General features: G+C 56.1%; 1 protein-coding gene across 2 annotated transcripts in view; it reads right to left on the reverse strand.

Moving 5' to 3' along the window:
• Positions 1 to 12,303: 12,303 nt before the first annotated feature.
• Positions 12,304 to 25,855, reverse strand: part of Ube3c (ubiquitin protein ligase E3C) — a 91,332-nt gene continuing 77,780 nt past the window's right edge. For both annotated transcript variants that reach the window (XM_047559902.1, XM_047559901.1), the window contains exons 20-23: positions 23,766 to 23,954; positions 23,600 to 23,666; positions 18,266 to 18,396; positions 12,304 to 13,714 (exon numbers count right to left, since the gene is read on the reverse strand). In XM_047559902.1, coding sequence (XP_047415858.1) covers positions 13,544 to 13,714; positions 18,266 to 18,396; positions 23,600 to 23,666; positions 23,766 to 23,954 — 558 coding nt within the window. In that variant the 3' untranslated portion in view covers positions 12,304 to 13,543. The remainder of the gene's footprint in view (positions 13,715 to 18,265; positions 18,397 to 23,599; positions 23,667 to 23,765; positions 23,955 to 25,855) is intronic.

Genomic DNA, 25,855 nt, shown 5'->3' on the forward strand with positions numbered 1-25,855 from the left:
TCTCAGGCTGTGCCTGCCCTGAGTGACTCCATGGTGTAGAACAGTAGCTCTCAGGCTGTGCCTGCCCTGAGTGACTCCATGGTGTGTAGAACAGCAGCTCTCAGGCTGAGCCTGCCCTGAGTGACTCCATGGTGTGTAGAACAGCAGTCTCCCTGTGCCTGAACCTTTTTTACTCCATTTAAGTGCTAAGGAGGAAAGACTACATCCTGTTTGTACAAGAAAACAACCACCATCCTCTTGTCACCACCATAATATGCAAAGTGAAAAACATATTACTTGTGCTAATAAAAATGACCACAATTTTATTATTGTTCAGAAGCATAATTCAATTAATCAGAAGCACATGAATGCATTTGTATTGGGCCAGGCATGGTGGCTAAAAAAAAAAAAAACTTATGGGAAAAACCAGGACCCTGAGCTCATCAAATACACAGACACCAGATCACCCAATGCAGCAACCCACTCAGTTGAGTCACATAAAAGGGAACAAGCCCCACACACATGATGAAGGCACCCTGACCCGTCACCTGGGCACCTGCCAGGAGCCTCGCCCAGGGAAGTCCTCACAGCAACGAACCTCTGAGTCTTGTCCTCGGGCATCAGCAGAGCCTGGTTTCTCCTGCTGTGTGACCTCGTGAATCCCGCTCCAGGCTGACATCTCAGGCTGACACTCCAAGCTGACACTGCTGCCCATCGGGACCTTGGCCTAGAAGAGTTCTGCGCTCTGGTGACTCTGTCCCCGACAAGCTCTCTGCTGGCTCTCAATCCTATCTGCCCACCAGCAGGGACATGGCCTGCTTCCCTCTCTGGCCTTTTCTCTGGCCTGGAACTCTGTGCTGCCTTCAGCCTTCCTTCCCCTTCCCGCCTCCTACGTGCTACTGTGTGAAGTGTGAAGTGCGGCCTGAGGGTTGCAGATATTAGGAAGGAAGACGGGAATGAAAGACCCTGTGACTGCCCGGCTCATGACACCTGGGTGACCCGCCAGTAGTGACTGAGTGCAGGGGTGGAAGTGGTGTGGCCTGGGACTCAGTGTCACTCAGAGCTCCGACACGCATGGTGGAGAGACCAGTGTGCCCGGTCCGTGTGGATGACCGCTCGCTCACGGAGACACCTTGGCTCCCTCCCAAATCCTGCAGAAGGAAGCAGCCCCTCTCTCCAGCCGCGGCCCGTGCTGCCACCCCTGCTCCCTGCAGCACCAGTGGTCACTCACACAAGGTCCCTGAACTTCAGCGGTGCCCAGCGCTAGAGGGAGGCCCTGGGTGCAGAGCCACACGTGGGCCAGGCGTCCAGAACTCATGGGTGGGACCAGCAGGGAGCAGGCTGATGCCGAACGGGGACCCTACCCAGTGAGGGAGTCTGGCCCCAGGGAGACCCCAGGGAAGGTGCGCCCAGCAAGGGGGGCCTTAGAGAAGGAGTGGTGCCCGAGGCACAGGGTGCGCAGCAGAGGCCGGGCAGACGGGCCAGAGCTGGCGTCGGCTGCCAGAGAGAAGATTCTGCAGGCGCCCTTCGGCATTCGCCTCCGCGGTGGTTCTGCATGCCGCCTCCCTGTGTGCGCAGCCCTCGCCGGCCTGTGGGCACTGCGGAAGGCGGAGGGAGAGGCCCCGGCCCTGGCTCACGGGGCGGGAGCAGCAGCAGCTGGGGGAGTGGGGCAGCCCCCGCCGCTCTCAGCAAGGCAGGGGAGCGGGCCTCTCCCGGCAGGCCGGGTGCACACTCGGGATCCTCCTGGCAACCCTGCAAGAAGGGTGCCCAGCGCCACAGAGGCAGGCCGGGAGGTGCGGCAGCCCAAGGCCAGAGAGCTGGCTCTGCACTCCGTCTGGCTGCTCCTCCCTGAATCCCCACCCGGGACACTGGACCACTGCCACCCGGGGAGCCTGAGGGCCGAGCGCTGCCTCCGCACACCGCAGGCCCGGGCAGTTCTTGCCCACCTGTGCCCCTCCCAGGGGGCATGCCCCGATGGGGTGCCCGGGCACCTGGTCCAGCCCCGATGGAATCTCTGGGAAAGGTCCCCTCCCCAGCGCTCCAGCGGGTGACTCCTGCAGGGCTCCCTGGGCTGGTCAGCGGGCCTCACAGGCCCCTCTCCATGCCATCGCCCCACCGCCCACTGGCGCCGGGTCCCCTAGGCCTGCTCCTCAGAGGTGGGAGCGCTGCTTGCTCAGCTGACCCTCGTTTGCGGATCCTGCTGGGGAGGTGCAGCCCAGGGGCCCCTCAGGAAGGCGGCCTGCAGGGTGAGCGCGCACCCACCTGGCCTCTGCACTCCTGCGTGTGCGGGTGGGCTCCTCAGCGCTTGCTGTCCCTTCTCCTCCGGTAGCCAGGCTACTCTGGAGCCACCTACGGACAGTCCCAATCTTTTTACCTCTGCATTGGTGGGTGCTTGTCGGCGGGATGCTAGGGATTGAGCCCAGGGTGCTTACCCACTCACCACACCCAAAGCCCTTTTTAAAAAAGATATTCACATATACTTCTAGTTGTAGATGGACCTTTCTTTATTTTTTTATATGTGGTGCTGAGACTCAAACCCAGGGCCTCACACATGCTAGGCAGGCGCTCACCACTGAGCCACAGCCCCTCAGTGCTGGGGATTGAACCCAGGGCCTTGGGCAGGCGAGGCAGGCACTCTACCAACTGAGCTGTATCTCCGGCCTCCTCTAAGTTTAGACAGCCTCACTGGCCTGCTCTTGTGTTTTGTGGGTGGCGTCTGATGAGGCAGTGCAGCTTGGAGCCTCCTGATGCCTCCCCTTCTCCCCACATGGGTCTCCAGCCTCCTGGCCCCTTCCTGGGTGGAGGGCGGGGAGGGTGGAGAGGGGTGCACCTGGGGCCCCCATCCTGCCACCCGGTGCCTTGGTAGAGGTGAGGGGCTGCCCAAGGGGCGGGACTGTGGGGAGGGGGGCTGCTGTGTCCTGGCTACTCCTTTGCCCGCCCCTGCGTTCTGTGCCTCTGGGTCCTCCAGGCCCCGCGGCTGCCCCTGTGGATGGACCAAGCCCCCATGCTGACCGCTCTGCCCGGCTGCTCCAGCCTGCCCACACCCCTGCAAGTCTGGCCTTGGTGGCTCCGGGGAGCAGCTGAGGAAGCAGTGCTGGCCCTGGGGCCTGCGGCCCGCGAGGTGTCCTGCTCTCCACTCGACGTCGTGACACGAGCAGGGAGCGTCCTGGTCACTGCCTGTGCTCGTCTGCACTCGGCAGATGCTCGGTGACAGTGGCTCCTGAGAGCTGCGAGTCCAGTGCATCGGCCTCCCAGGGGCTGGCTCCAGGGCCCCTGCCCAGGCCCGCAACCCCAGGCTCAGGCCCCACAGGGACCAGCACACCGCCTCCTGCGCCACGCCTGCCCACCAGACCTGTCCCCGTGCTCAGGGAGTGGAGACCGGGAACACCTGTTTGTGCTCGGGGTGGGAATGGTGCTTCCCCCAGCTGTTTTCAACTGGGGTTGCCTCTGCAGGGGTGGAGGCCACAGAGGGAGGCTGGTGGTCAGTGGAGCAGTGGTTAAGGTACCTGCAGGCTGGAGGGCTGTTTGTGACCGCATGCACCACCTGCTGGGGACACTGGATGTCCGTGTTGCCTGAGCACCAGCAGCTCAGGGAGGGGCGGGTCTGGCTGAGGAAGCAGGCTCTGGGGAGCCCTGAAGGGTGGCCCACCGGCCCTCGCCAGGCAGGTGCCCCAAGCAATTCTGGGCTGGTCAGGGCTTCTCTCAGCAGCTGTGGCCTTGGGCTTGCTAGGAGGTTGTCAGTGTCCCTGGCCTGAGCCCAGCAGATGGCAGCAGCTGCGATGGCCTCAACTGCCTGCACAGGGGGTCGACATCCCTGGAGAGACGGGGCGGGCACCCAGGGGGTGGGCCTACCGGAAGGACACCACCTGGCCTGGAGCCGTCGCGGGCCGGAGGGCAGGCTGCGAGGTGGCCGGTCTCAGCACTCAGCTGCCCTCCAGAGTCAGCAGCAGCTGAGGTGGAAATGCCTTGTTCGGCCCCAAGTCCCTGAAGGCGGAGGTGCTCAGCTGGCTGTGGCCTGGGGGGTGGGCGGTGGGCCAGCCCTGTCCAGTGCTCGCTGGGGGCAGCTTTCACTTCTGGGTGTTCTGAATTCCCCGAGGAGGCGCCAGTCACTCACTCAGCCTTGTGCTCGGTCTGCTCACCTGTCCTGCCAAGTGGGGCGGCCCTGGCGCCTGGGGAGCTGCTGAGCCGTTCCTGAGAAGCCCAGACACTGGCTGGGCCCTCCACACCCTTGGTGGCAGCTGGCCTCTGTCAAGGGACGTGCCCTGGTCTGCAGCTCTGCACGCGTCTCCTCGCCAGCGGCTGGGAATGCAGGCCTGGCCCTGCAAGCTCTCCGCCCCCGGACCATCAGTGGCTCCCTAGCACTCTGCAGGTGGAGCCTCAGCATCTTCCTGCTCCCACCCTCAGGCTCCCTCAGGGCCTCCAGCCTCTCGGAGGCCCACCGCCTCCTCGGCCCAGGCGTGTCCTGCCACTCCTGCCTCTGCACCCCGCTCCTTTGCCCCACCACAAACACACGGAGACTCTGCTCCGACTGCTTCTTGGGCTGATGGAGGAAGCCCAGGGCTCAGAACAGGCCTGGAGCAGGACTTCTGCTCCATGAATCTTTACTGAAAAATGCAGGAAGAGGAGACAGATCGATTCGTCGTGTCAGGTGCAGCTCCGGCACGGTGGCCCACGTGGCCGGTGTGGGCCCCGCACCTGGACGGGCTCTGCTCCCATTCTGCTCCGGGCTCCGGCATCGGGGCCCAGCGGCTTCAGAGCCGGCTTCCGCGGTACAGGACACCCAGCGAAACCCAAATTTTCCAGAAGCTACAGAGGAATTGTTACCTGAAGCGTTTTCCAACCTGCACTCTGGAGCCATGGGCCTCGGAGGCTGCCTGGCCCGGGCCTGCCTCTCCTGCTGCCATTGTGGCGCCTCCAGGAAGGCAGGGGGACGCAAGGAGCCCCGGCAGACGGAAGGATCGCGAGGCGCCCCGCCACCCCGCCACGCCTCCGGCCCCCTTTAGTTTTTGTTTGAGACAAGGTCTTCCCAAGTGGCTGAGGCTGGCCTTGAACTTGCTGTCTTCCCGCCTCAGCCTCCCAAGCTGCTGGGATTGCTGGCACGAGCCACCACACCTGACTGACCCCTTTTTATTTTGTCTGCCCAGCTGTCTTCACACTGGCGACCTCCTGCGTAACAGGGCTGCGCACCACCAGCTGTGCTGCCCGCGTAGCCTTGACCAAAGGAGATGCCACGCCGGGTGCAGCGGTGCAGGCCTGTGATCCCAGCAACCCAGGAGGCCGAGGCAGGAGGATCACGAGTTCAAAGCTGCCTCAGCAACTCAGCAAGACTCTGCCTCTAAATAAAATGTAAATAGGGCTGGGATGTGGCTCAGGGGTGAAGCAGCCCGGGTTCAATCCCTGGTACCAAAAAAAAGAGAAAGAGAGACACTAAGATAAACTGTGTGAAGTGGGAACGAGCCAGGCACAGCGACCCAGGCAGCGCCGGGCACTGACTCCTCACCAAGAGCCTTTGACCTCCTCGCCCCAAGTTCCATTTTGTGATGAGCCCAGAGAGGACGAAGCGAAAGTGTCCAGATATCGAAGCCGCTGAGAGAACGGGGGCCACCTGACAGTGTCCTCCCAAGTACGGGCTCCCGCCTCCGGGGCCTGCAGCGTCACTGCTGGGGCCGAGGTCAGTGTCCTCCCAAGTACGGGCTCCCGCCTCCGGGGCCTGCGGCGTCACTGCTGGGGCCGAGGTCTTGCACAGCTGTTGAGTCCAGGGTTTTGAAGGGGGTCACCCTGGTGGCTCTCCCTGCCTTCCTGTGTGGCTTCAGAGGGACAGTCCACGGACAGTGGGTCACAAGGCCACCCGGCAAGGCTGGAGGGGCAGGAAGGCTGCTGCTCTCTGGAGCCCTGAGGGGCGACCACCTAGGCTGTGGTCCGTGTGGCCAAGGCTGCTCGAGGCGCCCAGTTCACGGCAGGCGGGGGACACAGGAGGCCCGCAATGGTGCGTGGCGCAACAGCCTCCTGGCCATGGCGTCAGGGTTGCACCTGGGACCACGCGGATGTGCTCGCGGTTGTGGTGATGGCAGGTGACAGCGGCACGCAGGACTGCCCATGTGACCATGGTGGGACCGCGCCACACAAGCTCACTGCCGGTGGCGGGAGACACACTCGCGGCCACGGCAGCTCCGCCGCGTCCCCAGCTGAACACATGGCGGGCACGGAGGCCTCCGCCCAGGACCCCGCGTGAGTGCTGAGCCGCCGCCTGCTCCCAGGGCAGCTGGGCACCAGGACAGTGGCCCCGCAGGAGCCTGAGCGTGCCGTGCCCCCTCTGGTGGAAGGCGTGTGGCAGCTGGGGCCAGGTCCTTGGTGGAGGGAACACCCAAGGTGGGGCGAGGGGCAGTCTGTGCCCTCTTGCTCAAGAAAGGTGGGAGGCCTGGTGGGTCAGAGTGGCACCAGCTGGGTGCAGTGGCGCACAGCGTGATCCCAGTGGCTCGGGAGGCTGAGGCTGGAGTTCAAAGCCAGCCTCAGCAACAGTGAGGCACTAAGCAACTCAGTGAGACCTGTCTCTAAATAAATACAAAACAGGGCTGGGATGTGGCTCAGTGGTCCAGTGCCCTGCGTTCAGTCCCCGGTGCACACACACAAATTAAAAAAAAAAAAAAAAAAAAGTGGCACAGGAGAGTCGACCTCCACTGCTCTGGAGATGGAGGAAGGGCTGCCAAGGAAAGGGTGGCCTCCGAAAGTAGGAAGGCAGGAGGCAAACCAGCCCTGGGCGCCCACCGGGCCCACTGTCAGATTTTTTCTTTTCTCTTTTTGGTACTGGGGATTGAACCAAGGGATGCGTTACCACTGAGCTACATCCCAGCCCTTTTTATTCTTTCAGACAGGGTCTCGTAAGTTGCTGAGGCTGGCCTCTGACTTGTGATCCTCCTGTCTCAGCCTCCCAATACTGGGATTATAGGTGTGCACCACTACTTTTCTTTCTTTTTTTGTTTGGTACTAGAGATTAAACCTAGGGCACTTCACTACTAAGTCACATCCCTAGCCCTTTGTCTTTCTCAATTCTTTTTTTTTGAGACAGGATCTCACTAGATTGCTTAGGGCCTTGCTATGTTGCTGAGGTTGGCCTGAAACTGAAACTTGAGATCCTCCGGCCTTAGTCTCCCCAGTCGCTGGGATGACAGGTGTGTGCCACAATGCCCAGCTCATTTTTCATCTTTTGATGATGCAAATTTCACAAGTATAAGGCAACAGAATCCTATTGAGATATAATGCACATACTATACAATCCACTTTAAGATACAAAATTTTGGGGGGTGGGAGGGGTTAGCTTTAGGGTTAGGGATAAGGAGGGTGGTAAGAATGGAGGAAGGAGGGACTGTATAGAGGGAAAAGAGGGGTGGGAGGGGTGGGGGGAAGGGAAAAAATAACAGAATGAATCAAACAACATTGCCCTATGTGAATGTATGATTACACAAATGGTATGCCTGACTCCATGTACAAATAGAGAAACAACATGTATCCCATTTGTTTACAGTTAAAAAAAAAGATACAAAATTTCGTGTTTTTAGTATGTCACAAGGTTGGCGACCATCACCACTCACTTCAGAATACTTCCACGAGTCCAGATAGAAACGCATGTCATAAGCTGTCCCTCCCTCTTTCCCAGGCTGGGCAGCCAGCCATGGGCACCCTGTCTCTGGATCCACTCTCCCGTGAGCCCCACGTCCTCCCGTCCCTGGCTTCGAGGGCCGTCGGTGCTGTGGCTACGTCATTACCACCTTCCTTCCTGCTTTTCCTGAACGGGCATCTTGCATGGTGACCAGGCTGGTCTTGACCCCAGGAGCTCTCCTGCAGCCTGCATTCCCTCATGACCGCCTGGACGGACACTTGCGTCTTCCCAGCCTTGGGATGATGGTGAACCACGGCACCATGGACGCAGGTCTCTTCTCACCCGAGTGGAGCAAAGGGCTTGGAGGACTAAGGTGACGGGAAATGAGCATCAGCTGTGTCTTTCCAGTACTTTAAGGGCCACCTTGAGATGCGGGCAGCAAGTGGGGATGGCACTTCAGCTGTAGCCAGCGGGCAGGGAGGCACAGACCAGCACTGTGCCACCAGGGTGCAGACTCTCGCCTGGCCACTGGGTGGCGCCTGCCTGCCGACCTGCGGGCAGGGCAAGCTCCCAGCGGGCTCAGCAGTCCATTGGTCACAGGCTCTCAGGGGAGCGTGGACACCTGGTTTCTGGGTCCATCAACAAGAATCCGACACCGTGCAGACGTGACCTTGAGATTCTCTTGGTAAGCGAGGCCTTAGCTCATGGAGCATGTCCATTCACTTACCAAACACTGAGCACTCGCTGTACACTGGGGATTGCCCTGGGTGCTGGTACTCAGCGTGCGCCTACGGTACCAAGCAGACGACGTGTTCCAAGGAAGGTGGAGAAAACAGGGAGTGAAATCTGTAAGTCTGCCGGCTGCCATCAGTGCTACCAAGAGGCGTGAACAAGGCAAGGGATGCGTGGGGCACGTGGCAGGTTTGAGGCTGGTGGGTGCTGCGTGTGCACACCTGTAATGCCAGAGACTTGGGCAGTTGAGGCAGGTGGATCAAGTTCAAGGCCACCCTCAGAAATCCAATGAAACCCCATTTTAAAATGACGGTGCAAGGGCTGGGACGCAGCCCCGTGGTAAGAACCCAGGTGGATCCCAGATCTGGGGTGGAGTGGTGTGAGCTGAGAGCTGCCCGAGAACGCGAAGGCCCAGCCATGGGCCACCCCACCCGCCAAGCAGGGGCAGGAGGGAGAGCGGAAACGAGTGGTCTAGGGACTGAGTGACACAGCAGAGGTGGCCGGTGGCGCTGGCCCTGGGTGCCGGTCGGCAGGTCTGCCGTGGACTGAGCAGGCAGCAGCACAGGCGTGGCCTGGCCAGGCCCTACGGCCAGTCTCCCTGCTGCCGCCCTCCAGGAGCCCTTGGGGGGCATGCTGACTGCGGAGGTGACTCAGCGATGCCGTGGGAGTCACTCCAGGTCCTTCAGCGAGGTGGCCCAGCCACGTGCCCGAGGTCTCAGTACTGAAAAGGAAATGGAGGATGTTTTCCAAAAACCTCCTGGGAAGGATGGCCGGGACGCTGGAAGCAGACTCAGTGCCCTCCGGCGAGGGATGGCCAAGGGCTTAGGCTGCATGGGCACTACGAGGCTACAGCAGGAGCGCCCCCAGGTGGAGGCGGGGTGAGATGGTGGTCCCCTAGCGGAGGGCACGCCCGAGCCCCAGCACCGGCCTGGCTGTATCAGGGAGAAGCTCTTAGCTGACGTCCCTGAGGGTCTTGGGATGAGCTCATCCTGCCACCCACGGGCTGTGTCTCCCATGGACAGTTGTCCTTATGGGACAGGAGGCCATGTGGCAGGTGGGGGCAGGATCTGAGTGAGGTGGCCTCAGCCCAAGGAGGGCAGCAGGCTCCAGGACACCTGCACCCCAGGCTCTGGCCTCCTCCAGGACCCAGACGAGTGCTGGCCTGTGCCAGCAGCCAGAGGAAGCCACTAGCACCCTGAGCCCTCTCTCCCCTCCTGTGGCATGCTGCCGGCTGTCCAGAGGCCCCTGCCGAGTCACGAGTCACAGCGAGGACGCCCTTTCTCTTTCCTTGGCGCTGGGGGCTGAACCGGCAGCCGCATCCCCAGGCCTTTCTGTTTAATTTTGAGACAGGGCCTCCAAAATTGTTCAGGCTGGCCTTGAACTTGTGGTGCCCCTGCCTGAGCAGCTGGAGTTACAGGTGTGGCGGCGTGTGCAGGCAAGGTCATTTCTGAAGGGCACTGCGCCCCATGCTGCCCGCAGCGGGCAGCGAGGAGTCCACCCTTAGCGGTGCAGCTTGAGCCACAATGCAAATCATCCTCTACAACCAAAACTCAGGGTAGAAAGCCACAGGTAACAGCAGGGCTGGGCTGCGGACGCCGCTCAGAGCGGGAGATGGGCCTGGCTGGCCTGAGATTCGGGGTCCGATGTCCCCAGATCCCCACCCCCCCATCACCTCCCGCTCCCCGGGCCATGGACATGGACATTGCAGAACCCACCGTGAACCCACCGCCCACCTCCATCACCTCCCGCCTCCAGGGATAGGCGGGCCGTCCATGAGCAGTCAGGGCCCCTGCCGCGACCGCTGTGCGCCACCTGGCTCTGGATCCATTTGGAGCTCGGGCCGAGGAGACAGGACTCCTCACTCTGGATGGCCACATGGTGGGCTGGCAGCGGCTCCAAGCTGGAGTCACCTATGTGCGGGCAGCTGACAGGAGAGACTGCTGCCAAGCGTTGGAGTGTGCTGGCCTCTCTGCAGTGGACACCCAGGGACACAGGGCACGTGCCCTGCCACTGACCTCAGCTTTGCTCTCATGGCTCCGGGGTTCGCTGCCCTCCCTTGGGGCCTTTTCCTCCACACCCCGCTCGGCCACCGGAGTGGGCCCCGGGAGCCTCCTGAGCACCTGCATTCTTGCTCTGACTTCGAGTGAGGCTCGCTCTTCCTTTCCCCGGGACCCTGGGACCGCGGCAGGGTCACTACCTGGCCTCGTTTCAACACAGTGGTGTTTCGGGGCGGGAGGCTGAGATGGAGGGACGGGAAATGGTTGCGAAGCAGTCAACACGGGACAGAGCTCACAGTCCCAGCTGGGTGCAGGTACTGCTGCCCCCAACAATCACACCCACGGCAAAGACAGCAGCTCACAGGCCAACACCACAGACAAAACAACAGAGTTTGCAATGTCAATCAGAATTGCTGAGACATGGCATCAGGGACGTGGGTGCACGGGGGGCTGGGGCCATGGCTCAGTGGCAGAGCCCTTGCCTGGCACGTGTGAGGCACTGGGCTCAATCCTCAGCACCACACAAAAAAAGAATGAATAAGTAAAAGTCATTATGTCCATCTATAACTAAAACAGAAGTGACCTTCAGCTGGGTGTGGTGGCGCATGCCTGCAAGCCCAGTTACTTGGAGGCTGAGGCAGGAGGATTAAAAGTTTGAGGCCAGCCTGGGCAACACAAGCAGATCCTGTCTCAAAATAAAATAAAAAAGGTCTGAATGTGGCTCAGTAGTCGAGAGCCTGCCTAGCGTGACCGAGGGACTAGGTTTGATTCCCAGCACCAAAAAACAAACAGCAAACAAGAAACGAACCTTCAGAGGCTCTGGAATCTGAGACTGTGTGGCCACGCATGTTCCCACTGGACCTGTGTGTCCATGACCTCTACAGCTCACCACCCAGCACCAGAAGCCTGGAGGCCAGGGCACACCAAGTGCTGGGCTCCACAGCCCACCGCTGTCCTGGGAGCAGGCTCCGTGGCCCACGCTGCACTGGGCGGCGCGGGTTTCTGACCGCAGAGGGAGAATCTGAGAGCAGATACCTTTCCTTCACGCTGGTTTCTCTGTAAGGTACAAGATGGTCCACATACTGGACCATTCCAAGATCACCATGCAGCTTCGCTTCAAGTCCCTGGAAGGACTGCAGCCCTTCCTGGGCTCCAAGGCCACGAGCTTGCCCACGCTTGCGCAGAGTTCGCTGGGCAGCATGGTTGGCTGAGTGAAGCGCGGACAGCAGGTCACACGGGGCGGCCCCCGCAGCTGGGCTGTGCGGCCTTCCCAAGCCCAACGGCACCAGAGCAGAGCCCAACAGGCGGGTGACAGCTGGTGGGAAGTACCCGCAACACCAGCCCCAAACTCCACAGACCTGTGTGCAAAGCCACCAGCGCTGAGCAGAAGCCAGGACAGCACGCAAAGAACGCGAGCAGAACAGTGAAGGAAGGAGAGCCTTCTTTAGGGAAGACGTTCCTCAACAGCGAGGTGCAAACCCACCGGAGACCCAGCAAGGGCTGGGTGCGGCCCTGTGGTGGAACGCTTGCCCGGCATGTGTGTGGCACTGGGTTCGATCCTCAGTACCGCATGTAAATAAATAAAAGTGAAGGTTTAACCACAACTAAAAACTATGTACTAAAAAATAAAGAAGAGCTGGTAAGAGCATCGGAGGCTGGGCAGCACGGGCCTCTGGGCACACCCGGGACCCTCGCAGGCTGTGACCCCCTGCGCCTGTGGCCCACAAGGAGCACGTGGCAAGCAGCCTGCCTGGGAAGCCGTGGTGGCACCGCGGCAGAGCAGCCGCAGCGGGCTGGGCGGGCCCGGCACACCTGGGGGGGTTGGTGCACACACACCACCTGAGGACACGCCAATGGACCAGCTCAGGAGGGCTGGGGCGCCCACCGCCCGCCCGAGCATGTCACTGCCAAGTTTCTCTAGCGTCAGACGTTCCGAGTCTAAAATATGCCAAAAAATTCACAGAGAAGATAGTAACATTCAACATAAACAACCTAGAATAAAAATAAAACCTAGACAAATGCTATTTATTGGTTTATCAAGACTACAAATAGCATTTAAACACTTAATTTATTATTCAAATTAAGAAATTATACATTTTGTTTTGATAACGGTCATTGTCTTGAAAATGTCGTTCCGTTTCCCATTCAGAAGTATATTGCTATCCCGGTCTGCCGACTGGACAGCCCACAGGCCTCCAGCGGAGGGCACGCGGGGGCACGGGGACGGGCTCTGCAGCACTCCCCAGCTCTAGCCTGCCGCCCTGGCGGCCAGCGCCCGGTGCCGTGAGGTGGCTGAGGTCCCCGCAGACAGCCGGGTCCTGATAAAGTGCCTATGTGAGACTCCCCTACCCCATGTGCGCCAGGGAGGCCCGTCTTCCCGTCAGGGCAGCAGCCAGGAGCACAGGGCGCAAGGTACCCCAAGATGCCCCGGGTGACGGGCGCTGCAGCGGACTGGGGGGCGTGTGGTCACGGAGAAACGCAGCCCGCCACTTTGGTTCAAACGACTTTAATAGAAGCTCTAGGGCCTCCTGCCCTAGCTGCCGCTCCCTGTAGGCCACACGCACGCTGTGGGATGTGGGCCCTGCGTGGCCTCCCCGGAAGCTCCAGGCACCACATGGAGACAGACGTGAATGCAGGGACCACCTCACACCCACACAGCAACACCCAGGCCATCACAATGCAGGCCGAGGCTGCACTGGAAACAGCAAGCTGGTCCCGCGGGGAATGGCATCAAAGCACAGCGACACACCACCCTCTAGGGTCCAGACCCGGTCACTGTGGGAAGGCAGCAGGAAGGGTGCCTTCAGGTTCAACAGTTAGGCTTGTAAACAATCAACCACGTGAGAAGCGCTGGCCGGGCGGCGTCTCAGCCCCCCGTTGGTTGCAGACCATGGGGTGCCCACACAGGAGGTGGTGGCCACAGCTCAGGAGGACCCTAGCCAGGTCAGCAAAGCCAAAGCTTCATCTTTGGTTAATTTCACCCAGTTGCCACTAGTCTAAAAACTGCTCCTCTTGGCGGAGTTACTACATCAGCCGCCCGGCACAAAACAACTTATTTTAAGTTACTTGAAAAGCAATGTCCATCTAAATAAGTGGCTGTGTTGTAATAAAAATCATCTAAAAAATGAAGGAGGGAGGAATGCTGGAGGGGAGCGCTTGCAGAGCCGCAATCCAGCCTGAGCGCCTCGCGGGCCTGGGGAGGGGCCGGCTGCTCTGGGGTCAGACCCAGCCGGGCCACTCAGCTCAGCTCGAAGCCGGCAGCGCACTCGATGGCGTAGAGCAGCTTGCTTCGCAGAAGGGCCTCGTCGTAGAACTCCGGGAGTTTCAGCAGGTTCATGCACGTGCTGGCCGTGGGCAGCCGCTCGAGGTCCGAGCCTCCGTTGTGAATGCAGAAGGCCGGGTACAGCTCCTGGAAGACAGCGAGGCACAGGACACAGTGACCCACAGTCCTGCAGAGCGTGGGTGCACAGGGCACCGCCCCACGAGGGCTGCGGACCGCTCTGGGTCAAGCCGAGCGCCATGCCCTGTGCTCGAGGGGGCCACTACTCCAGTGAGCAGGGCTCCGGAAGGCTCTGTTGATTGAATCAGCTTGGCATTTAAAAGGGCGCAGTGGTAAGAGCTGACTTAGATCTGCCTATGCAGAAATGGGGAGGCAGGGCAGGGGCACGGCAGTGACCAGCTGGACGCTTAAGTGAGGTGCGATTTGTGGACTGCGTGGAAGAACCACGCAGAAACAAGTCCGACCCAAATCGGAGAAGAAAGAACCTGTAGACGCTGAAAAAACAGAAACATGAATCGTTTGTTGACGGCTTAGTCACACGGGAAGAATCACGCCCACAGTTTGAGAACTGCAAAGAGATTGCGGATGGTCTTCTGAAAGCTCAACTGTCGGCGCCGTTCTGAAAGCGTCACAGTGTTCTTCTGTGTGACTGTCACAGCCTCTTACAAACCCTCCACCTCATCACTGGTCCAAGCATACCGACAAAGATCGGCACTGGAGAAAACAGACCAAATAGAAAGCCAAAGAAATTCTGGGCACGGTGGTGCACACCTGTAACCCCAGAGGCTTGGGGGACCGAGGCAGGAGGATCACGGCTTCAAAGCCAGCCTCAGCAGCTTAGTGAGACCCTGTCTCTAAAAAAAATATAGAAAAGTGGTTGGGGGGCTGTGATTGTGGCTCAGTAGAAGAGCACTTGCTCTTCTACTGGGTTCCGCCCTCAGCACCACGTAAAAATAAAGGTATTGTGTCCATCTACAACTTAAAAGAAGTGGCTGGGTATGTGACTCAGAGGTTAAGCACCCCTGGGTTTAATCCCTGGTAACCAAAGAAAAGAAAAAAAATATAAAGGAAAAAAGAAAACTTGTAAGCCTAAATTCATGGGTTTTTTTTGTTTTTTTTTTGTAGCACAGGAAATAAAACTCAGGGCCTCAAACATGTCAAGCAGGGGGTCACAGCACGGCAGGGGCGGGCCGCGGGCTTCCGGCCCTCGCTCAGCCAGAATCTAGGAGACGACTGGGCACGGGCCTCGCCGTGGACCTGAAGAGGCGGTTAGCACGTGACCCTAGCCAGGCAGAACCCGCAGGAACCCCTATTGCTCTATGAGACAGACACAGAAGTACCAAGTACCGCCATGGATCGCAAGGCAGCAAGAGGTTGGAGGGGCACAGCCAGACGCAATGCACGGACACACCCTGCTGGCACGGAACCGTGAGGAGAACGCGGCGTCTTCCGAACACGGATGGTGTTAGGGAGCTGCTGCCTTTAGACGTGGCGAGACCTTGTGACCACTTGTGGAGATTCAGTGCAGTGCCGAGGAGGTGTGCTCTCCCCGCACACCTGTGCTTCACACGGTGGGAGTCCTGGCGGCCCTTCCCTGGCCAGTTTCTCGTTCTTTTTGAGGCTGCATGTAAGTAGCACTATTTATTGACAGCATGTGGGCGTGCCAGCGTTTTACAAATAACCGTGCGATTACCATGTTCTGGAGTCCACAACCGTGCAAGTGTGACTGGGCTAAACACCCTCACACGGTGCACGGCCAGGCATGGACCTGCTGTGAGAGACTCAAGGAGTCAGGGTGCCTTGGTGGACATGAGCAACCAGTGACTGTCTCGTTCTTGTGACGGACAGCTTCAGGCAACAGCCTGCGGGCTCTCCTGCTGTGGGCAGACGCTGGAGATCTGTCAGGTTCAGTGTGTGGACCCAGCCCAGGGAGTGAATGTCACCAGCCCGAGTGCCCCCGGTGCCATGGCGGGAGGGGTGGGGCAAACTCCACTTGGTGACCGGGACAGGAACCAACACGAGAGCCAAGGCCGGGTGTGCATGCCACACACACCTCTTCCTGGGAGCTGCGCCCCAGCCCCGGTAACAGGCAGAAAAGCCCGCCCACAAAGCCAAGCACAGGACACACGCAGGGTGCACTGTGACAAGGAACAGAAACAGCAATGGTCAGGTTGGGAGACTACAGGCTTCCTTCTTCCTGACCTTCCCCACAATTTCCCCTTTTCTATGATGAAAACATCAATTTCGCTACAAGGAAAAAAGTCCAACATAAGAGACAGTGGTCACCTCCCAGCCACCACAGTGGAGGAGGACAGTCAGAACAGGAGCAATGTTCCACCCTGAGGGGGCTCGTGGAAGCACCTGTCCACGGGTCACGCTGTGCGGGGCGTGGTTTCTCATCCTCAGCCTTGTATGTCTCTCCACCGCTAAGTACACACAGTAAGAAACACGTGGGGGCAGGCGTGGTGGCACACCCTGTGATCCCAGCAACTCAGGAGGCTGAGGCAGGAGGATTCTTGCTCTAACCCAGCCTCAGCAACCGAGCAAGGCCCTGTCTTTGTTGTTGTTGTAGATGGACAGAACACTTCCATTTTATTCATTCATTTTTATATGGTGCTGCTGAGGACCAAAACCAGTGCCTCGCATGTGCTAGGTGAGCCCTCTGCCACTGAGCTACAGCCCTAGCCAGCAAGGCCCTGTCTCAGAATAAAAAGTAGGAAGGTCTGGGGTGCGGCCCAGTGGTTCAGTGCTCCTGGGTTCAAGCCCCAGGACCCGCCCCCAGAGTACATATATTATGAGCACACACATAATACACAGAACATGTAATGTTTACTAAAAACCACTGCTTTTCTAACTGTATTTGTATGCTACGTTTAAACTGCTCATGAAACTGTTAAAACAGGAACCAAAGGAGAACTAGAAACTAATTTACCCCTCAACATTTGGAATATATGGGGCACTAATTCTCTCAAATACTTGAAGAAATAAAAATGGAAGCATCACATTTTTGAGGCTGGGGTGGCGGATGCTGGCAAAGTCTCTGAGTAAATGGGAAGCTTTACATGAATTCTGCCGTGAAATGCCACATTTTAGTGTTTCTTTCATAATGCTAATTGAATTTTCTACTTGCAACCTAAAAGGTGAAAAAATGAAGTTCTTCACTAAAATCCAAGTCGAGGGCACCGTTTTGTGCATAATTAAATGCCGTGCGACGGGAATCTGCATGAATCCAGAGTGAGAAAAATCATCGATTTATGATGTGGCCTGATGGTGACTTAGCACTTTAATGATTTTCTTTGTCTGTAACAACCACATTTATCAAACACATTAAACTTTAATTAGCTTTAGCAGATGTTGCTCTTCTGCAACAAAGTCTGGAACTGAACTGAGGGTCTGGTAACTGTCACCACGGCCCCGCTGCGGGCGCTGGCAGCCCTCCCCAGGGCACGCCGTTACGCCAACAAGACGGCGCATCCACGCTCACTGTGGAAGCTCGACGCTTCACTTGCAGCACACGTCAGGTCACTGATAAAAGTCCAGAACAGGAAGACCGTCTCACGGTCCCCAAATGTCCCTTCCTGGCCTACAACGCGAGGGCGACCAGTTCTCCACAGTGTTCTGTTTGGGATCTTAAAAGCTGATGAAGAGGGGCTGGGCTGGGGCTCGGCGGTGGAGCGCTTGCCTAGCATGTGTGAGGCACTGGGTTTGATTCTCAGCACCGCCTATAAATAATAAATAAGTAAAAATAAAGGTCCATTGACAACTAAAACTATATTAAAAAAAAAAAAAAAAAAAAAAAAAAAAAGCCGGATGCGGCTGGCGGTCGTGCACGCTGCACTCGGCGGGCTCAGCCCCAGGGCCCAAAACCAGAGAGCAGCAAAGCGACCACGTGGGCAGAGCTCCCGTGCCTGCGCGCCTTCACCCGCCCAGGCCCTGGGGCGGGCAGGCAGGTCGGCGCCCCGGGAGTCCTCTGTGGGGGAGGCAGCCGGTTAGGGTCTCACCGTCACATGCGTGGGCGGGCGCTCTGCCAGCCCTGCTTGGGCTCTCCGAGGCAGGTTCCTGCCGCCACTCGGGCTGGCCGGGTCCTGCATGCTTTTGCCTCAGCCTCCTGTACTTTATTTATTTTGCTACCAGGGGTTGAATCCGGGGTGCTTCACCACGGAGCCACATCCCCAGCCCTATTTTACACTTTATTCAGAGACAGGGTCCAAGTTGCTTAGGGCCTTACTACACTGCCGAGGCTGGTCTTGACCTTGTGATCCTCCTGCCTCAGCCTCAGCAATTCAGTGAGGCACTCTGCCACCACATCCGGCTCCTGCAAGCAATTTTAAATGCTAAAAATAACAATCCAAGTTTTATGAGATCAACACTGATTTTCAGAAGCGATTGAGTAGAGCTGGCAACATGAAGTAGGCAGCAGTGAGGGTCAGGGCAGGACAGAGGTCTACTGCTCTCACACGCTAGACCAGCATTTTCAGGCTGTCTTCTTCTAGTCAGAGTAGAAACTGCCCAAGGCCCTGCGGATTAGGAGATCCACGCTGGCCAATGCGGCTACCCCACCTGGCGAGGGCCCTCCCCAGGCCCTGTGGGCGAGAGCGCTCGGGAGCGCTCGGAGCAGCTGCACACAGCCCCTCCAGTCCTGGGGTCGTGGTGTGAGCGCAACGCATGCAACTTGTGTACCTTGAAGCCCAGGAGAGGGGGCCGGGAGCAGCTCGTCACAAACTTGAGCAGCTTGCGCTTCTCCTCGTCAGTGAAGCCTTCCACGACTCTCCAGAAGATCTTGATGACAGGGTGATCGGCAGAATAGCCTCCTACGATGAAACAGCGACGTTTTATTAACAAGGAAACTGCAGGGCTGGGGCTGCAGCTCCACGGCGGGCACCCGCCCAATGTGTGAGGCACGGGGTTTGATCCTTAGCACCGCATAAAAATAAGTAAATGAAGTAAGTATAAAAGTAAATAAAGAAATAAAAAATACAACACATGCAAAAGCAGGATATTCTCTCTCTCTGCAGCACCAGGGGCTGAACCCAGGGCTCGAGCTTGCTGGGCAAGTGCTCTGCCCCGGAGCCACATCCCCAGTCCTTTTTATTTTGAGACAGGGTCTCACTGAGTTGCCCAGACTGGCTTGGACCTGGGATCCTCCTGCCTCACCCTTGGGAGGGGCTGGAGTAGAGGTGTGCCACGGTGCCTGGCCAGCAGGCCAGCAGGATACTCCAGAAGGCACCAGTCAGACGGACCTGCAGGTTCCATCTGGCCCGTCTGAAAGCTGAGTCTGAAGAAACACCTGCCCACTGACCCTGGAGACAGTGGGCCAGGCACGGGGGACAGAAGCATCAGCAGGGTGGGAGCAGGCAAGAAGAGCAGAGCAGGGGACAGGCGGTTGGTCACAAGATGGACACTGGTGACCCAAGGCTCTGCATTGTAGAAACTCTGCTGGATAGAAATCAGCAACCCTGCTGAGCAGACCTGGGCTTCACACGGGGTCAGTGCATCCAAACATGGTGGACGCCGAGTAGGTGGTCAATGTGATCTTCAGCATCTGTCCATTTTATCACCTGGTATATCACCTCGCAAATGATCAGGCCCCTATTCTAAAGTGTAGTATCTGCTACTTACAGCTTTTAATCTCCTTAAGTGCTTCCTAAAACTAAGATAATTGTTACACGTTGTCCCCTTATTGTTAATACACTACAGAAATAACATCAATAAGACATCTTAAGTGCATTAATTGGCACCAAATGAATATGATAATTCTTTAACCCTATTTACTGGAATAGGCAAGATCATTCAAGGTGGAAGGTTTCAGTGAGAACAGGTCATTCACACCTCCCAAGACAAGTTCCTGGCAAACGAAGGTCAGGTGGATTTTATGCTCTCAAGCATGTGACCTAAGAGTGGGGGCAACGTGACCCTGGGTGCTGTCTGCCTTCACATAAGATGTGAGCTCAAATTCAGAGCAAACAGGCTAACTGCAGAGTGTGCGTGCATGCACACGTGCATACGGCTAAGTGATATTTAACGTATTTGGAATCGTATGGCCGTCAACAAAATTCAGCTTTGAACACTTCTACATGCTCAGAAAGATGCTGCTTCCAATCCACAGACAGCCACTGAGCTACAGTCTAGGAAAACATCCTTTTAGGTGTTGCAGCAGAACACAGGGAGCTGGGTAGAATCTTTCTTTTTGTTATGGTGGTAAAATATATACAATCCACCACTTAACCCTCCCGTACTGAGGACTGAACCCAGAGCCCTTTACAACCACCACCCCCTTTTCAGTGAGACAGTCTCACTAAGTTGCTGAGGCTGTGCTGAACTTGAGCTCTCCTGCCTCAGGCTCCCGAGCCACTGGGATCAGCGGAGTGCACCACTCCATCTGTGTCTTGAAGGGGTTCTTTTGAAACACACAGTATTTTAATCCTGAGGAAGGAGGATGTATTGATGTCGTGACTCCATATGACTGCTCCAGAGCCACGAGCCCTGTGCTCTGGGGATCCTGGAACTCTAGCTCTTACCTACCCTGGGTGCGTGTGAAAGAAAGTTCTAAGTGCATTCAGATGGGTGCTGTCTTAGGACCTGCTGAATCGTCCTGGGTCTCCTGCACAATCAGCTGACTGTAACTGTAAGGACTGGCTTTGACTTCCAGAATGTGTTCCAGGGATGGCCCGCCTGCGCGGGGCCAAGCCACACTGTGCACCACAGTGGCTTCATATCAGGTTTTGAACCTAGACTTTGATTTTGTTCTACCAAATTGCTTTGACTAATTTTTTAATAAACTTTTTTAGGAATATTTTTTACATGTTGATAGACCTGTATTTTATCCATTTATTTATATGTGGTGCTGAGAATTGAACCCAGTGCCTCACACATGCTAGGCAAGCCCTCTACCACTGAGCCACAACACCAGCCCTATTCTTGGTCCTTTATGTTCAAAATAAATTTTAAAATTAGCTTTATTACTTCTACAAAAACCAAAACCAAAACAAACAAACAAAAAAAACCTTGCTAGGATCCTGAAGGAGAACAGACCAGATTCAGACACCAATTTGAAGGGCACTGCCACTTCAGCGGCGTGCAGTGAGCATCCGACCATTTCCCTTACTCCCTTTAACTTCTCTTGGCGAGGGTCTTGTGCTTACTTTGCGGAGTGTATCTGGTCCTCCCTTCGGTGCCATGATGACCCCACTCTTGGGCTGTGCTGTCTGCATGCTAATCTGTGACAACCCTGCTGGACTTTTAGGGGTTTCTTTGTCACTTTATCTGTGACAAGAGTTTTACTTCTTTCTCCATTTTTCAAGCTGGATGCCTTTCTTTTTCATGTTTTCTTCTATTTCTTACTGACTGAATGCCTTATTGCACTTGCTAGAAATCCAGAACCATGCTGGATAGAAACGGCAGAAGCGAAGCCCCGTCTCAGGTGCACCTGGTACTCAGGGTGCTGTCGTGGGTTGTGCAGAGTCCTTGGCAGGGTCAGAGGCTCCCTCCCAGCCCTGGCCTCCTGAGCATCCTGTCCTGAGCTCAGAAGCCTCTGGTGCTGACTCTCCTTCTACCGAGAGGCTCCCGGGGCTATCCTTCTACTGTCCAGTGGGGTACTGAGTGAGTGGACCCATGGGGGTCTGGGAGGAATCACTTCCACCTGCTGCAGGTTCAGGTCCTGCCCTCCTGCCCTTTGTGCAGTGCTGGGGATTGAACCGAGGGTGCTCTGCCTGGCCACATCCCCAGCCCGTCCTTCCTTTTTATTTTGAGACAGGGTCTTGCCAAGTTGCCCAGGATGGCCTTGGATTCGTGGTCCTCCTGCCTCAGCCCCCAGAGCTGCTGGGATTGCAGGTGTGTGCCACCGTGCCTGGCTCCTGGATCCAGGTTTCTCCTCTTCTGTTCAGGATGTCTACACATATGTTCATGAGGGATACTCATCTACACTTTTCTTTATTTGTGTGTATTTTTGTCTGCTTTGAAATTAGACTAATGGGGACCTCTGAGCAGGGGATTTGTTGATCTTCTCACTTGGCCTGAGCTGAAAGTCCTGCCCATAGTTTGTGTTATGGCTTAAAAATTATTTGAAAAGAAATATACACTCATTTCAAAATAATCAGAAGAGAAAGAAAAGCACAATGAAAATGTACAGTAACATGACACAACCCTTTCAGAACCTGCTTATCGTCTGTTCCGAGTTCTTTCTAAGAGGCACGTGAAGTACTCATGAGTACTAGGCGCACGGCTGGAATGCTGTCTCGTAACCCCGCCCCCTTCTCACATTCTCACATGAGCCCAGTGTCCTCCGAACCAGGGAAGGCCGGAAGGGCAGGGTGTCCTGGACCCCATCAGACACATCTGTGAGCCAGGTTCACTCTGCCTTCGCTTCCCCTGAACGCTCGTGTTGGTGAGAGGCGCTCAATCAATCTCACGTCGGACTTCTATTAAAGCAATTGACGACAACACCCAACCTTGCACACAGGCAGGAACACACACGACTCACTATGCTGTAAGTTTTGATGAACCAAATTAACTGCAACAACAGTGACAGTGCAGAGTTTTTTTTTACTATTGATGTCACACAAACAAAACCCCCCGGATGTAAAACCCAAACTCGCACAATGCTAGAGTAATGAAACCCGGCTGAAGAGCACCAACACCACAGTGGCTGTTTAGAATCCTGAATTAAGGGTGACCTTTTTCTTTGTCTTTCAACTGTTACTAAGTATACAGGGGGCTTAAACAAAAGAAAACAAAAATGAAACCCAGGAACTGACACCACTTGGGATGCCTGAGCCCCCTTCCCGGGGTTATGGCCACGTGACCTCTTGGGGAAGTAGAGGTCAGGACTTTTGCCTTTTTTTCCTGAGGCGTGGGGGTTGGACATGGGATTGAACTCGGGCACTCGACCACTGAGCCCCACCCCCAGCCCTATTTTGTATTTTATTTAGAGACAGGTTCTCACTGAGAACAGGTTCTCACTGAGTTGCTTAGTGCCTTGCTTTTGCTGAGGCTGGCTTTGAACTTGTGATTCTCCTGCCTCAGCCTCCCAAGCCACTAGGATTACAGGTGGGTGCCACCATGCTGGGCTTGCCCATTTTTGTAACTGGGGTTTTTCCACTCATGAAGCATCTACAGAATTTTAAAACATACATTTTGGACACAAATTCTTTGTCAGATATATAGAATACTTTTGACTCATCTGTGTCTTTTCATTTTCTTAAAAAGGAGAAAGAGTACATTTAATTTAATCAGAAAGTCAGTGCTGAGTGAAGTGAAATTGAATTCCATGCCTGTATGATTTGTCGGGACTAACTCAACGACTATGTATAACTCTAATGCTCTAATAAAATCGGGAGGGTAGGTACTTTGGGTTGTGGCTCAGGGGTGGAGAGCTTGCCTGGCCTGCACAAGGACCTGGACTCAATCCCCAGCACTGCAAGAAAAACAAAAGTATCTTCATTAAGGCCAATTATCAGTCTGTTATCATTAGTGTGCTTGTGTGTGGGGCCAACCGTTTGTATCTCGGTACTGGGGCCTGAACCCAGAGGTACTGTACTACGGAGCCGCAGACCCAGCTCCCTAATTGCACTTTGAGACAGGTTTTGCTAAGTTGCTGATATTGCAGGTGTGCACCCCTGCACCCAGCTCCGGCACTGTTTAAACGCATGGTCTGCGGGGGTATCTCAGTGGCCGAGTGCTTGCCTCCCACACGTGAGCCCCTGGGTTCCACCGTCCATCCCCAGCATCTGCCTCACAGGCAGACACTCAAGGCCCAGGAGCAAGCGGGCAGGAAGAGGCTTTCAGCAGGCACTTCATCTGGCACTCCTGGTGCTGGGCGTCGAGCCCAGGGGCGCTTACCACTCAGCCATATCCCCAGCCCTTTTATTTTACTTTGAGACAGGGTCTTGCCAGTTGCACAGGTTGGTCTTGATCTTGAGATCTGCCTGCCTCAACCTGCTGAGGGGCTGGGATCACAGGCACGAACCACTGCCCTGGCTAGCACTCCAGCTTTTGAGCAATGCAAGTAAAACATACCTGAATAGTTTGTAAAGGATTTTAGGTCCTCCAGACTTATGGGAACTTGTGCACCAGAAATTAATACCTGGAAAGAAAAAGTCTGAATAGTAAAATGTGAGGTAGATTGTAAGGACGGTTTTTCATTTCTTAGACAACTGTCCCTGAGCGTCAGCAGGCAGGGTACCTGAATTTCCTGCTGGTCAAACATTCGGAGCCACTCCAGGCTGACGACGTTGGCCAGGCCCTGCCGGAAAGCCAGGCAGTGTGGGCGGATCTGCTTGTTCAGCCTGTAGTCGGCCACCAGGTGGATGTAGGCGATGCGGTTGGCACTGGTGACAGGGATGTCCTTCCCGCCGAGCTTGAGTTCAACCACCTGGAGTGAGACAGGGCCATCAGGACCTTCGAGCACGCTGACAGGGCACCGGAGGCACCCGCGGGTTGGAGAGCCGCCACCCTGCCTCCTGCGGAGCAGCCGAGGGGTGCGCTGCCGTGCGACTTCCCCCAGGAAACACGCGGGGCTGGGATCCCGCCTGCGGGAGTTGCAGCAGTGCTGGTGAGCAAAGCACAGCCCAGAGGACGCAGAGCCGGGCGCGGCTGCCGCGCTGTGCCCCAGGACTTCTCCAGGACGCCACGGTGCTGCCTGCCCCGGGCGAAGGCAGTCGCCTGCAGAACACTGCGATGCGGCCACGCGGCGTGACAGCATGCTTTTATTTTATTTTGCAGTGCTTGGCTGAACCGAGGGTCTCACTCATGCCAGACAAATGCTCCACCGCTGAACCACACCCCAGCCCAAGAGTCTACTTTTAAAATTCCTGTGGGGGCTGGGGATATGGTTCAGTGGTAGAGTGCTCGCCTAACATGTGTGAGGCCCTGGAATTCACCTCCAGCACAGGGCAAATAAATCCTCTTCACTAGTACTTAAAAAACAACTCCATTCCTGGGGTGATCTTTGCTGCAGATAAAGAATATAAAATAAGCACAGAATAAACAAGCAAGGACACTTCAGGGTGACATACTGATTTTGGTGGACACTAAGAATGGCCCACAGTAGGCTTGCTAGCCTGTTTTTATTTTTATTTTTGGGTACTGGGGATTGATCCCAGGGACATTTAACCACTGAGCCACGTCCCCAGCCCTTTTTATTTTATAATTTTGGGACAGGGTCTTGCTAAGACCTTAGGGCCTTGCTAAATTGCTGAGGTTGGTCTCCACCTTGCAATCCTCCTACCTCAGGCTCCCGAGTTGCTGGGATCACAGGTCAGTGCTGCTGTGCAGGGCTTGCTGGCCTGCTGAGGAGCGGTCAGCAGGCCACAGGCTCTCAGGTGGCCCTCACTAACAACCCATGGCTCTCTTCTCCCAGCCTCTGGACCTCATGCCGGTTTTATATCCCCAGAGTGACAAGATGGGGCCACCCTTGGGCAACAGCTCGTAACCTAATTCTGTCCCACGTCACAGGAAAGCTACTCTCTCTGTGCTGAAGAGCATCACTCCAACCGTTCTGCATTGGCATGGTCTGCTGGTTCTTCTTTTATAACGATTATGTGGCTTTAAACCTGAGAGCTGAATTGGTTGAATTTCAACTCTGAACAGCTCCATCTTTCCTACTGATGAACTTGCTCTTACTGGAACAACAGGTCTGACAATGAACTTTCAGACGTGCCTCCGGGTGAGCAAAGATGCTCCTTACCTGAAGCCTCTGCTTGCGCTTCCGACAGTCCACCTGTGAGTCAAGCCTCATCAAACCAGCTGTTACACTTGTATGTATTAAACAACACCCTTCCTTTACACTGGTAAAGGCAGGTAATAAATGATGGTGTGCTTGTGTGAGTTGGAAGACAAAGGCCCTGTAAAGTTCTCAGCTAAAGAAACCTCCAAAGTCACCTGTTACCCTGCCTGATCACACAAAACTGGTATTTCTAACAACTGTAAAATGGGTACATTACTTTTAATCCAAAATCCTCTCAGGCTAAATCTAAACAACTATGCATATTTAAAAAGTAACTTGGAACATGTACTGACATTCAGGGTGGGAGGGCACAGTCAAAGCCTCCTTTACACAGAGGCAGCTCTCCCAGCAAGCACTGCAGTCTGCACTGTGACAGCCGGAAGGGACCCGCTGCTGCGCCGCCCACTGACCCTCCAGAACCCATCTTTCTAAGAGTGGAGGTGGCTTTCAGGAGGCCAGGGGACTCAGGCGGCCTCCCATGTAACGGAGGACCACTCATGGCCCACCCAAACCCTAGTGCTCTCCTCCATGAAGATGTGTACACATCA

The sequence above is a fragment of the Sciurus carolinensis genome, chromosome 8 (assembly GCF_902686445.1).
Source record: "Sciurus carolinensis chromosome 8, mSciCar1.2, whole genome shotgun sequence".
Lineage (NCBI taxonomy): Eukaryota > Metazoa > Chordata > Mammalia > Rodentia > Sciuridae > Sciurus > Sciurus carolinensis.